The sequence below is a fragment of the Macaca fascicularis genome, chromosome 10 (assembly GCF_037993035.2).
Source record: "Macaca fascicularis isolate 582-1 chromosome 10, T2T-MFA8v1.1".
Taxonomy (NCBI): domain Eukaryota; kingdom Metazoa; phylum Chordata; class Mammalia; order Primates; family Cercopithecidae; genus Macaca; species Macaca fascicularis.
This window is the reverse complement of record NC_088384.1, coordinates 92,437,068-92,451,768: the sequence shown is the minus strand read 5'-3', so window position 1 is coordinate 92,451,768 and position 14,701 is coordinate 92,437,068. Positions and strand designations below refer to the sequence as shown.

General features: G+C 51.0%; 1 protein-coding gene across 18 annotated transcripts in view; it reads right to left on the bottom strand.

Moving 5' to 3' along the window:
- The window catches only part of DLGAP4 (DLG associated protein 4), a 231,379-nt gene that overhangs the window by 173,474 nt on the left and 43,204 nt on the right, over nucleotides 1-14,701 (bottom strand). For 4 of the 18 annotated variants that reach the window (XM_074005252.1, XM_045362921.2, XM_074005247.1 and 1 more), the window contains exon 2: nucleotides 1,517-1,649. The exons of the other annotated variants lie outside the window; for them this stretch is intronic. In XM_074005252.1, coding sequence (XP_073861353.1) covers nucleotides 1,517-1,618 — 102 coding nt within the window. In that variant the 5' untranslated portion in view covers nucleotides 1,619-1,649. The remainder of the gene's footprint in view (nucleotides 1-1,516; nucleotides 1,650-14,701) is intronic. 18 annotated transcript variants of the gene reach the window in all.

Sequence of the window (14,701 nt, the reverse complement as noted above, 5' to 3'; positions counted from 1 at the left end):
ATGTCTGTGAACCTTACCCCCTCCCTTCCTTCAGAATCTTTATTGAGACCTGACCTTGCCAATGAGAGGGGGTTTGAGCCCAGCAGGAGGACTCAAAAGTATGAACTCCAGGTAAAATCCAGGCCCTGCCAGTTACGTGGCTGCATGACCTTGGGAAAATATCTTCTCTGCAACTCAGCTGCTCATCTCTAATGTGGGGGTAGTTATAGCCCCTTCTTTATATGGTGGTTGTAGGGCTCAAATGAATTCAGCGAGTGTAACCTGTGTGTCTGCTACACTCCCCAGCCCTCCACAGCACATTCCCTGGGCCTGTCCCTGCCTGCTTTCCTGTTTTTCTCAGCCCATATCATTATACAACAGGCCATGTAATTGCGTAATTTATCCTGATCATTGCCTGCTCCTCTCACTACAGTTGTCAGCTCCGAAGGGTAGAGAGTTCTGTCCGCTTCATTGCCACACGCTGTACCCGGCACGTGGAGGTGCTCTGTGAATACTTCATTCAACAAATATTTTCAATACTGGAGATATTTCTTGACCAATTGTCATGAGCTCTGGGTTTTCCCTCCTTCCCCGTTGCAGATGTGACATTTCTCTCTCCAGTCCAGCTCACACCTCTGAGCTCCAAATTCCTACAGCAGCTCTGCTAGCCATCTTGTGGACAGACACTGTGTACTCAATGTGTCCAGGGCCCAGTCTGTGACTTTCGCTGGAGACCATGCCCTCATCCCAGTATCATCTAACCTGGTCACCCTCAGGTGACCAAGAAGCCAGGAAGCTTCTATCCCTCTTCCTCCTCCTCTTTCACACACCCAGAAGTAAAGCCCAAGACTATGTCCTATCTTTTTTTCTTTTTCCTTTTTTTGAGACAGAGTCTCACTCTGTCGCCCAGGCTGGAGTGCAGGGGTGCAATCTCGGCTCACTGCAACCTCTATCCCCCGGGTTCAAGCAATTATTGTGCCTCAGGCTTCCAAGTAGCTAATTTCTGTATTTCTTGTAGAGATGGGGTTTCATCATGTTGGCCAGGCTGGTCTTGAACTCCTGACCTCAAGTGATCTGCCCGCCTTAGCCTCCCAAAGTGCTGGAATTACAGGTATGAGCCACCATGGCTGGAAATGTCCTATCTTTTTTTTTTTTTTTTTTTGAGACAGAGTCTCGCTGCGTCATCTAGGCTAGAGTGCAGTGGCGCGATCTTGGCTCACTGCAACTTCTGCCTCCTGGGTTCAAGCATTTCTCCTGTCTTAGCCTCCCGAGTAGCTGAGACTACAGACATGCACCACCATGCCCCGCTAATCATTTTTTTTGTGTTTTTGGTAGAGACGGGGTTTCATCATGTTGTCCAAGCTGGTCTCGAACTCCTGACCTCAAGTGCTCCACCTGTCTCAGCCTCCCAAAGTGTTGGCATTACAGGCATAAGCCACCATGCCAGGCCATGTCCTATCTTTTTAAAAAACCTCCTACACATCCCTCAAACCCCCTCCCTTTGATCCCCCAGAGTCACCCCCATCCAGACCAGTACCATCTCTCGTTCGGACACTGCAAGAGCTTCCTCCCTGGGTGCCTGGCTGCCTCCCTGGCCCGTCTTCTCTGCAGCAGCAAGAAGGATCTTTTCAAAACGCATGTGGAACAAATGAACGCCTCACTCTGCAAGCCTGAAAAGCCAAAATCCTTGCTGACTCAAAAAACAAAAAAAACAAAGCTTTTCAAAAGAATTCGACTCAGGGCTCCTCAAATAATGAATGGTCTCCCAAACCTTGCCACCCCAGGCCCAGTTAAAATGGTATTTGTTGTACAAAAATTTAATTTACAAAATGGATTTACACAGAACCTTTTAGCTCAATAAATATTTGTAAAGTTAAACTGAAATGGAAAAATAATTTTTTAAAAATAGCACTGACGGAGTTCCCTTGTGCCCTGGGGGCTTCTTACACCCCCAACGCCTTGTTTCTCCTCTCCGCAAGCCTCTTCTGTTGCTCTGACGCTCCTGGCTTTTCTATCTGGGGGACTATAATTCTTCCCCCTCCCCTGCTGGCTCTGAGATGTGGCTGTTCCGCTGTCCTGAGTCCTTCTCACCCCATGCCCAGCCCCCAGGTGGTGACGCCATTGGCCCCCACGACTCGAATCACCACCCATACTGACCTCCTGAGTCTGTGCAGCCCAACGTCGCCTCTGAACCTGAGGCTCATCTCCCCAGCGGCCTCCTAAACCCTTGGCCCATCACACCCCCATGTCCAAAATGGACCTCATCCCCTTCTCCCCTAAACCCATCCCACCCTGATGACACCATGATCCACTCAAGTCCCCAAGCTAGAAAACTGGCATCACCCTAGACCCCTCCCTGCCCCCATCCCTCCCCATGCCCAGCCCCCCATGCTCTACTCAGGCCCCGTCCCGCTGAAGGCACTGCAACACATGCCACCCACCCACTCCTCCGCCAGTTTGTCCACCCGCCCCTTGGTTCACCCTTCATCCACTCCCCCAACCCTTCCAGCTACTCATCACCCACTCACCAAACCGCCACCCACAATTAGCCATGGCCCCGATTCCCCAAGCCATCTGCAGGACTTTATGACATGAAAACGACTTAGACCCATTCCCAGCCTCGAGATGCTCACACACCAGAACGGAGTAGTAGCAGGTGAATAGGAGTCTGCAGAGGCTGGAGGGGACCAGGAGTGTGAACAAGGGCACAGACATCGGAGGGAGACACCTGGGAGGTCTGAGGAACTTGACCAGAAGAAGGTGGGGAGTGACAGAGATGAAGGTGGAAAGGGCAACTGAGGCAGGCTCTGCAGGGCCTGGAGGACCAGGTCAGGAGCTGGACTTCATCCCAGCATTGACTCCGTGGAGCTAAACAGCCTGGGGTCAGATCCCAGCTCTACAGCCTCGTAGCTGTGTGACCTTGGACGAATGGCCTCAGTGTTTCCTGTCTGCAAAATGGGAATAATAACATACCTATTACAAAGGGCTGCTGTGAGGGCAGAGCTAATGCATACACGTAGTATATCTCGTAGCACAGTGTCTGGTAGACAGGAAATGCTCAAGGAGTACAAAGCTGCTATGGCTCCTGGTACTCATATTACGATCCCCTAATCAGCTAGTAGACAATGGAGTTTTATGCAGAGAGGGCACATGCCCCTGCCCAGGATTCAGTGGGCTGGCCCTTCCTCCCAGCCTCACCATTTCTAGCCTTGCCCTCACCTACCAACTGCCTCAAGCCAGCCACACCCACTGGCCACTGCTCCAGATTAGCCCCCAGCGCTCGATGAACTCCCAGCATGCCTTGCCCTCATTTTGAGAAGCTTGGGCAGTGGCTCCAAGCTGCAAGAGCCTGGGAGGTGTCCCCTCCAGAATGTTCTGATAGGAACAGCCCATGCAGTCTCTCACAGCTCTAGGAACACCGCTATGTGCCTCACAGCAGGTCCTTGCATGCAACACCAACTGGGAAGCCCTTTACCTAGCTTTTTCCTAGAACCCACCGCTCTGTGTAGGCCACAGATGAGGACACTGAGCCTCAGAGAGGAGAAGGAAGATTTCTTTGCCTCAGGCTACACAGCAAGTAAATGGCTGAGCAGGGGTTCGAATTCTGGGTCGGACTCCAGAGCCCCAGCTCTCTCCCCTAAATCTCAGAAGCCCCTGCAGAAGGATCAGGACTTAAAATAACACATGGGCATGGATTTTCAAGGCATGGAGGAATGCTGTCCAATAGAATTTGTGTCATGACGGAAATGCTCTAATCTGTGCAGTCCCATAGGGTGGCCATGAGCCACGTGTGGCTACTGCACACTGGAAATGTGACTAGTGCAATTAAAAGACTGATTTTTATACAAAAAATAGCCAGGCATGGTGGTGGCATGTGCCTGAAATTCCAGCTACTTGGGAGGCTGAGGCATGAGAATTGCTTGAATCTGGGAGATGGAGGTTACAGTGAGCTGAGATTGCGCCACTGCACTCCAGCCTGGGTGACAGAGACTCTGTCTCAAAAAAAAAAAAATAATAATTTAAAAAAATACAAAACTGATTTTTAAATTTAATTTGAAGTTCAATAGCCACATGTGGCTCATGGTTACCCTACCGGACAGCTCAGGGCCAGGTAGCTTTTAGCATTCTCAATCCCATACTGGAAGGACTGGAACTGCTTGAGTTCTATTTCTTCTTGAGCATTTCTAGGATGCTCATATTTTTTACAAACTCACAAAACATTTTGTCAATTTGTCAGAAAGATTTCTACCGTGATCTACCTGGTCCCCGCTTTTATAAACTGAAGCTGACCAGCACCCTCAAGTTAACTGTTTCTTTACAATTCCAAGTCCTTTAAGAAATAGTTGCCAAACTCCTGCTCTGGGCCAGGCACTGCAACACATACGGGGGACAGGAGCCCGACATGCTTGTCCCTGTCCTCAGGTACTCAGGGTCTGGCAGGAGAGACGTGCCATACATTAGGTTCCACAACAGAGCAGTGTACGAGTGAGGTTCATGCAACAGCCGGGAAGCCACAAGGACGGGGACAGACTCAGCTGGAGGAGTGAGAGGAGTGAGAGGAGGGACAGTGACGTGGGGCCACCGCACTGCAGTTTGCATTTTCATATTCACTGTCTCATGCATACCTCACTGTGGCCCCATGGGGGAGGTTGGGCCTTGACTGGTTTCTGGTTTTCTGTGCCCTGGATTCACTTCCAGAATTAGCAGTGAGTGTAGGCCACAGCCCTAAACCCTGGGACATGGCAGCCAAGAACCATACAGCCAGTGACAGCAGAGCTGGCTCGGACTCCCTGTCCAGTGCTCCCCTGAATCCACCAGTCGCTTCTTGGGAAGGTTCACTCAGGACCCAGCCAGCTGGTGTCCAAATTTGTTTTCAGTTGAGAACCTAGAAATCAGATGTTCCCTAAGCCCTCCAAAGGGCAAGTCCTGTAAATCCGTAAACTTCCCGGCAGCTCTGAAGGGATCCACGGCTCCCTCACCGGCCATCTGGCCTCCTCCCATCCCACTTGCTGACTTCCAAAGGCTGTGGAAAATCTTCACCTTAATGACATTTCCCTGTAATCCCGTTGTTCGTATTCCACACTCTCAGGGCCTGCCACAGTGGCCCACTCTCGCCTGCCCTACTTTTCTTTTCTCGGAATCATTCTCCGATCTCATCGTTGGTTCATTTTGTTCATCTTGGGAAGCATTTCTATGCACTTCCTAAAGATGCTCCTGCTTGGGGTCTTTGGGCCTTGGAAACTCCACCAATTCCAGTCCTTCCATGTCCTCTTGTTCACACTGAGCTCAGACGGTCCACAGCCATGCTCTTCCTCCCTCCCTTGTTTGAACCTTCCTTGGATTCCTCACAGTGGCTTTGGAGCAAAAGGCAGAAATACCGTATTGCAAACCAACACTTCTTGAGCCCCAAGGGCTGATGGGAGCCCTGACCCAGGCTGGGGTGATTATAGAAACAGCAAAAAGGAGGCGAGGCTTTGGTTGGGCCTTAGAGGATACACAGGTGTCCACTAGGTGGGCAGAGTGGGAAGGGTATTGGAGGCAGAAGAAACAGCTGGTACAAAAGGCAGAAAGAGGGACAGAGCACGCCATTTTTGGGAACTTCTGCACGAGTCAGGTGCTGGTCTGTGTGCTCTGGAGGAGAAGGAGAGGAGAGAGGGGAGAGACGGGGCTAGAAATGCAGGTAGGGGCTCACTCACGAGGGTCCTGCAGTGCCAGTCCAGGGAGTCTGGCCTTTACCCTGGGAGCAATGGGAGCTTCACCAAATGTGTGTGGGAGAAAGATCACCCAACAGCTTTGTGGGGTAGTATAGAGGTGGGTGGCGAGGTCCAGGCGAGAGCTGACAATGGTTTACCTAGGGCACTGGGGCCCAAAGACAGCAGACAGATTCAGGAGACATGCAGACTGAAAAATCAATCCAATTTGGGGCTGGTTTGATATGGGGAATGAGGCAGAGGGAGGATTCAGGGATGACTCCCAGATTTCTGTCCTGATGACTGGGGGATATATTGAATACTAAGGTTTTGGTTATAACAGGGGCCTGAAACTTTTTCTTAAAAGGCTGATGGTATATATTTCAGGCTTACAGGCCATATGGCACTGCAAAGCAGCGATTGACAACACATTAGTAAGTGGCAAGTTCTAACTTTTTTTTTTTTTTTTTTAACAAAAACAGGCTGCCCATAGGCCATAGTTTGCTGACCCCTGAGATACAAACAAGAACAACAATGGGCCAGGCGCGGCGGCTCACCCTTGTAATCCCAGCACTTTGGGAGGCCGAGGCAGTGGATCAGCTGAGGTCAGGAGTTCGACACCAGCCTGGCTAACAAGGTGAAACCTCGTCTCTACTAAAAATACAATAATTAGCTGGGCATAGTGGCAGGCGCCTGTAATCCCAGCTACTCAGGAGGCTGAGGCAGGCGAATCACTTGAACCCAGGAGGCAGAGGTTGCAGTGAGCCAAGATCGTACCATTGCACTCCAGCCTGGGTGACAGAGCAAGACTCCATCTCAACAACAACAACAACAACAACAACAACAAAAAGAACAATGAAACCATCTCAAGCTGGCTTTAACAATAAAGTGAATTGATTGATCCATGTAACTGTCTGGATTTGTGGTGTACTTCAGGCACAGCTGAATCAGGGTTCCAGCTTCTTAGCCCTGTCCTCCTCCATGTGTTAATTACATCCTAAAGCTGGCTTTGCTAATGTACACAGGGTGTCTGTTCCAGATATAACAAACATACTATCAGGGGCATGAAAAAGGGCTGCTGTTCCAGCCCCAGTCCTAAGAGTCACTCTGATTGGACTGGTTTATCTCACTTGCCCATCCAGGAACCAATCATCAGGCCTGGAGGATGGAACACACTGATTGACCTAGCCTGGGTCATGAGCTCTATGACCTGACTGGCTTAACCTGGGGCCTGAGCTCTATCTTCGTGGGAGGGGTGGAGTCAGTTTCCCTACAACTGTGTAGCTCCTCAACAGGAATCAAGGTCTGGTGGGCTGGAAAAGGGAGGTTATACAAGAGAAATGAAAACATATGTCCCCATGAAGACTTGTACATGAATGTTCATAGCAGCATTATTCATAATAGCCCCAAACTAGAAATAATTCAAATGCCCATTGACCAGCAAACAGATAAGCAAAATGTGGAATGTCCATAAAATGGAATATTACTCAGCACTAAAAAGGAATAAAGTACTGATACATGCAACAACACAGATGAACGTCAAAAACATTATGCTCCTGGGCGCAGTGGCTCACGCCTGTAATCCCAATACTTTGGGAGGCTGAGGTACGAGGACTGCATGAGCCCAGGAGTTTAAGACCAGCCTGGGCAAAACGGTGAAACCATGCCTCTGCAAAACCCACAAAAATTAGCTGGGCGTGGTAGCACGCATCTGTAGTCCCAGTTACTCAGGAGGCTGAGGTGAGAGGATCGTTGAGCCTGGGAGATCAAGACTGCAGTAAACCATGATTGTGCCACTGCACTCCAGCCTAGGAGACAGAGCGAGACCCTGTGTCTTAAAAAAAAGAAAAAAGAAAAAAGAAAAAAAGAACAGGAAAAAAAAATCATTATGCTGAGTGAATGAAGCTAGACGTGAAGACTACATGTTATATGTCTCCACTTATGACCTTTCTAGAAAAGGTAAAACTACAGAGACAAAGCAGATCAGAGGCTGCCTGGGGCCTGGGGTGGGAGTGGGGACCAACTACAAATGGACAGAGGGGACTTTTGAATTGTGATGTTAGCTGCACATTGTATACATTTATTAAAACTCATCAAAGAGAATGCTTAAAACAGTTGAATTTTATGGCATGTAAACAGCACTTCGATAAAGCTGCTTGTTTGATTTTATCTGTTTTGTTTTGTTTTCTATGGACAGGGTCTCGCTCTGTCACCCAGGCTGGAGTGTAGTGGAGTGATCATAGCTCACTGTAGCTCTGAACTTCTGGGTTCAATCAGTCCTCTCACCTCAGCCTCCTGGGTAACTGGGACTACAGGCACACCACGCCTGGCCAATTTTTTTCTTTTCTTTTTCATTTGTAAGAGATGAGGGGTCTCACTATGTTGTCCAGGTTGGTCTCAAACTCTTAGGCTCAAATGACTACCCTGCCTCAGTCTCCTGAATAGTAGGGATTACAGGTACAAGCCACTGTGCCCAGCAATACAGCTGTTTTTAAAAAAAGGCTGGTGGAGATGCAGTGAGGGGAACCTGGGTGCAGCCACGAGGGTCAACTCCAGATAGTGCCACTCTCTAGTCAGGGGACAGAGTGGCAGGAGAAGATCTATGGATAAATGCAGGAGTCAGTCCAGATGTGCTGATCAACTACAAATGGACAGAGGGGACTTTTGAATTGTGGTGTTGGTTGTGCACTGCAAAAATTTATTAAAACTCATGACAGAGAATGCTTAAAATAGGTGAATTTTATGGAGTGTAAGCAGCACTTAAATAAAGCTGTTGGTTTGATTTTGTCTGTTTTGTTTTGTTTTCTACAGACGGGGTCTGGCTCTGTCACTCAGGCTGGAGTGCAGTGCGGTGATAACAGCTCACTGCAGCTTTGAACCCCTGGGCTCAATCAGGACATTGGGAATGCAGTCCGGGAGAGCTCCAGGGAAAGGCCAGCGGTAGAGCTACAGTTATGGGGACTGTGGGTGTTCAGAGGGACACTGGTGGAGTTGACAAATCCCCCAGAGAGAGTGTGCCTGAGGCGGGAGGCCGGCCGGCACAGACCTCTGTCCTTCCCATGGCCATCCCCACCTGACCCCTGCTGGCCTCCCGTTTTGTTCTCCACAGTTGTCAAGAGGCAGTGGGGGAAAGAGAGCAGGCACTCTAGAGAGCTGACCTGGATGCAAACCCACTTCTGCCCCTCATTTGCTGTGTGACCTTAGGTAAGACGTTCAACCTCTCTGACTCAGACGGACATGATGATGGCACAGCTGTGGACAGGAACACACAGGACATTCTGTACAGAACTGGATCTATAGGAAGCCCATGGCAGGTGTGGCCTCCTGTCCCTTGGGCCAAGCCAGCCATCAGAGCTGCTGTAACTTTTCACTGCTTTTGCCAGCTCCTCTTCCTCTGCTGGTCCCCTAAGTTCCTCAGAGTTCTGAATGGCAAAGTAGCGGACCCAGGTTGGAGCCCCAGCTCTGCTCCAGCTCCTGGGACCAGGGCAAGTCTCTCTCCAACACCAGGCCTCAGCTTCCCCAGCTGTATGGTTCCTGGGCCCCTGTGGCCTGCATGTGCTGAGTTTGTAACCAGGCGATTAGAAGAAATGCTTCTGCCCTTTATGGTGAAAACAAGAGAGTCCTCAAAAAGATCAGCAGCAGAAAAAAGGCCCCAGGGCTGAGGAAACAGCAGAAGGGGCCTTCCCTCTCCTGCCTGGCCATGGAGAAGCCACACCTGGGCAGTGAAGACCAGCCCAGTGCAGATGCTGACTCAGTCACTTTGCAGGGACAGCTGAGGTCACTGCGTGACTCCTGCCAGAGCCGCCCCCTCTCAGTCTTCCCAGCAGGACCTGCCACAGGGCAGTGTGGGTGGGAGGGGTCTTTCTCTCTCTGAGCCATGGCTGCCCCGTCTAAAACCCCTCCAGAAAAGCTGCTCTGCAGGTCCAGTTTTCTCCCCACCCTCCGCTCTGAGCTCATCGGGTACCCCGGCCACCCCTTCTCCCCATTTTCCATGGTTCCAGGCCCCCTGGAGTCTCTGAGGCTGCCCCAGCACCTCCATGGGAGATGCCAAAAGGACGATTCACCAGAGTCAAGGAATTGAGGCCCAGAGAGGGTGATGCATGAGCAAGGCCACACAGTGGACGCAGGAGGAGGTGGGGGTAGTGCAGGACTTGGGCCCCCCGAGCAGCCACTCATTTTCGTGGCTCCCCTCTTGTGGATGTTATGACAGCAAGAGTCCCATTCTTTGTCTGTATAACTCAGACTAACACCTAGACTTTCAGTTCACCAGACATGCCTCCTGTCACCCACACCTCCCTGCCTGAAGTGACCATAGGGGCCCCACCCCCTCCCCTCCCCTAACACTCACTCTCTGGTGACCCTTCCAGCCTCCTATCCTGCTCACTGGCACATCCAGCCTGGCCTCCCCCGAACTGTAGACATCTCCATGCAGCACTGCCCGCTGGGCCTCTCCACCTGGATGTCTACAAGGTATCAGACAATTTTCACCACCTTCCCTTCCTCTCCCGAACCTGCTTCTCCTGTAGTTTTCCCCATCCCACCTGGGGGAGGCTCCAGTTTTTTTTCCCGGGACAAAAACCTTCCCGTCTTCCTGGACTCCTCTCTCTCGCCCCACACTCAGTCCTCCAGGAAATCCTGCTTCCCCTCCCTTTAAAGCATCTCTAGGATCCAGCCAGCCCCCCTGACTTCCACCTCTGCCACCGGGTCCCAGCCACGGTCACCCCTCCCCCAAATGAGAGGCCCCATGGCCTCCCTGCCTCCACTCATGATCCCTTCAGCCCCATCTCCACACCGCAACCAGGCGGTCCTGTTGAGACACAGGCTCTGCTCAAAGCCCTCAGTGGCTCCCATCTCACTGAGTGGAGGCCAAGACCTCGCCCTGGCTTACAGGGCCCCATAAGTTCTGGCTCCCATGTGCGGCTCTGCCATTCCCCACTCTCACCATCACACTCTCCTTCCCCCACTCTGGCCTCCCAGCTCCTCTTCAGTTGCAGTTGCTCCACCCCAGGCCCTTTGCACTTGCTGTTTCTGCTGCCAGGACCACTCTTCCCTGGATCGCCCGGGGTTCCCTCCCTCCCTCATTTCCCTGAGTTCTGTAGCTGTCACCTCCTCAGAGAGGACTTCCTGGACCCAGACCAGGCATCCTGTCTCACCTGCCTGCACTTCCTAGCACTTTGTCCTGGTCGTTTTGCTTTTTAGCACTCACACTACTGACCTAGCAGCACATCACACCTGCAGGTGGGTTTGGAGGAGCTCCCATTTCTAAAGCGAGTTCCAGGAGGGGAGACATTGTCTCTCTTCCCCACCAACACATCTGCAGCCCCCACCACAGTGTCTGGGGCATAGTAAGTGCTTAGTAAATATCCGTCGAACAAATGAAAGACTGTGACCTTGCGCCTGCCCTGCTGTCTCGTGGGGCAGTGGTCCCCAACCTTTTCGCCACCAGGAACTGGTTTCATGGAAGACAGTTTTTCCACAGATAAGGGGGGATGGTTTCGGGATGATTCAAGTGCATTACATTTATTGTGCACTTTATTCCTATTATTATTACATTGTAATACATAATAAAACAATTATACAACTCACCATAATGCAGAATCAGTGGGAGCCCTGAGCTTTTCCTGCAACTAGACGGTCCCATCTGGGGGTGATGGGTGACAGTGAGAGATCATCAGACATTAGATTCTCATAAGGAGAGCTCAGCCTAGATCCCCCACATGCGCAGTTCATAACAGGGTTCGAGCTCCTATGAGACTCTAATGCTGCCGCTGATCTAACAGGAGGTGGATCTAACAGGCCGGCCACTCACCTCCTGCTGTGCAGCCCAGTTTTTCACAGGCCACGGACCGGCACTGGTCGTAGCCCAAGCGTTGGGGACCCCTCTTGTAGGGGGTCTGCCATTTATAAGTACTGATGACACCCCAGGTCTTGCCCACCTAGAAAAGATGGCACAAAGATGGCAGTAATCCCAACAGAGTGGGAGCAGTGGGTGCCACTCCCTCCTCTGTGCCAGGCAGGGGGGCTCCAACCTCTCCAGGAGCAGCCTCTCTTACGATCCCCATTTCACAGAGGAGGAACCGGAAGTTGTGAGAGGTGAAGTCACTCGCCAGAGGGCAGGCGGCACACGCTGGAGTTAAGATTAAAGTTTAGATGTGTCTGGGCCCACAGATACCTCTGAACCAACAATCCAGCTGCCCTGGCATGGCATCTGACTCCTCAGGCCTTTGGGATTCCGGAGTGAGGCGTTTGTGGTGCTGGCAGGGACGGACTTTCTTCCCCCAGTCACAAGCAGCCTCTGGGGCAGCAGAGGCCCACAGCCCACTGCAGAAAGTCAGGCAGTGAGGGACGTTCCCCTCCAGCATCTGCGAAAGGGAGACTGAGCCAAACTGGTCAGCAGTCCTCAGCACACATGGCATCTCTGCCATCTGCTGTGAGCACTTCGTGATCACCTACTGTGTGCAGAGGCCTGAGCTGATACTTTTTGGAACAAAGGAGGTCATGACCTGCCCCTTCCCCACCTGGTGCCCTGGTACAGAGGGCATGCCCTTGTCAGCCATTGTATCATCTGATTCAACCCAGGGAAATGACAGAGGGACACTACTATCAGGCCCATTTCACAGACCAGAGAAGCGAGGCATGCATTTTTATTCAGCACCTGCAAATCGAGATATTGAAGGAAGTTGAATTCTGAGTCTCAGCGGGGTCAGGACAAGGCAGGTGCTGGGGATGGAGAAGGGGTCTCCCCAGGGCCAGGTGGATGGATAAGGTCACAGGACCCCACTGACCCACCGAGGAGGGACTGCTCTCACCCAGGCACTTGCTCCCGCCTCCCACAGCCACTGGGCTACTCATCTGCTATATCCACAAGGAAACTGTCTCCAGCACACAAGGAGAAACTGATGCCAAAGGGCTGGGGGGCCTAAGGGCAAGCTGAACTCAGGGGATGATGCAGGCTTGGCACCCGCCAGCCTCCTGGCTCCCTGTGCAGATCCCCATCCTGTCCCCATGGCACCTCCTCCATGGCACCTTCGCGTTTGAGGACACAAAGAAGCCGCTTGGTACCCACAGGCTAAAAACATGGCAACTGAGAGATGCTGGTGCACTCACCTGCTTGGGAGCCCATGGGGATGAGGGGCCGGCATCAGCACAGCTGTGCCTGGTGGGGCTGCTCCTTCAGGGCGGGAACACGGCGGGGCGGGGCTTGGGAAGATGGCAGTCGGGGGAAGACAGCCCATCCCCTGGGATACGGGGATGCTGCTTTCCCAGAAACACCTTGGGGAATTTGGTTTCCCAAAAAATAGCTATTATTTATTGAAGTGATGACCGCATACTTTATCATCCGAACAGGGATACTTATGAGCTTGAAAAGGAAGCTGTTAATAATTACTCCAGAACTGTCCTGGGCAAATCATGACATGTGGGTACCTTATCTGTTGAACAACCAGGATGAATGCTGGGCACGTCATATCCATTGCCCTTTTTTATCCTCACGATGACCCATGAAGTTACTGCAGCAGCTCTGGCCTCCTTCCTGTTCCTCTGTCAAACTAGGCACGCCCCTGCCTCATGGCCTTTGCACTTGCTGTTCCCTCTGCTCAGAGCCCCCTTTCCATTAATGGCTTGTCCCTTACTTCATTCAGGTCTGTGCTCAAATATCCCCTCTTCAGGCTACATTCCCTTCACCTAAAATAGTACATCCATCTCACTATATTGTTTTGTTTTGTTTTGAGACGGAGTCTCGCTCTGTTGTGCCCAGGCTGGAGTGCGGTGGCGCCATCTCGGCTCACTGCAACCTCCACGTCCCAGGTTCAAGTGATTCTCCTGCCTCAGTCTCCCAAGTAGCTGAGATTACAGGCGCAAGCCATCACACCTGGCTAATTTTTTTGTACTTTTAGTAGAGACAGGGCTTCGTCGTATTGGCCAGGTTGGTCTTGAACTCTCAACCTCAGCTGATCCACCCGCATCGGCCTCCCAAAATGCTGGGATTACAGGCGTGAGCCACCACGCCCGGCTCCATATCACTCTTTATTCCTAATTTTTAAAATCATAATACTTTTCACTGCTTGATGTTATTTGTTTAGTGTCCGTTTCCCCCTCTAGAAAGTAAGCTCAGCCAGGTGCCGTGGGCCACGCCTGTAATCCCAGCATTTTGGGAGGTCGAGGTGGGCGGATCACGAGGCCAGGGGTTCGAGACCAGCCTAGCCAACATGGTGAAACCTCGTCTCTACTGAAAATACAAAAATTAGCAGGGCGTGGTGGCACACACCTGTAATCCTAGCTACTCAGGAGGCTGAGGCAGGAGAATTGCTTGAACATGGGAGGCAGAGGTTGCAATGAGCTGAGATTGTGCCACTGCTCTCCACCCTGGGCGACAAGAGAGAAACTTCATCTCAAAAAAAAAAAAAAGTAAGTAAACTCTGCTAGAGCAAGGACTTTGCCTTTTTTCTTCACAGCTGGCACAGCACTCAAAAGGTGGCCATAACTCAGAGTAAAGCTCACTAAATATTTGTTGGATAAATGAATGAAGAGTAATGACCTCCAGTCAGGTGAAGAAGCAGCATGGCAGGCATTGCTAATTGTCCCCCCATATCTCCTCCTTTCTTCTTCATTAACTGAACTCTTTATTTTAGCTGGGCCTTTGGCCATCTAGAATAAAGTGTACATTTCCCTCCCTCCTGTGCAGATAGGTGTGGCCATGTGACTATGTTTTTGGTAGAAGGATATAAACGGAAGTCATATGTGCACTTTCTAAGAAAATCAGCTTAGACGTCATACATGCAATATGGCTGGAATGTGGATAAGATGGCTGGAGCTGGAGCAGTCATCAGGAATCATGAGGTAAAGCTCCATTCTATAGAAGGCACAGTAATAACTCCTTATTGAAGAAGTCTAGGTTCTTAATGATCATGGAGACACCAATTAGGCCCTGAACTGCCTACCCAGTCTCATATTTGGGAGATAAATAAATTTTCATCCTATCTAAACTACTGTTGTTGTTATTATTATTATTATTATTATTTAAGAGTCTTGCT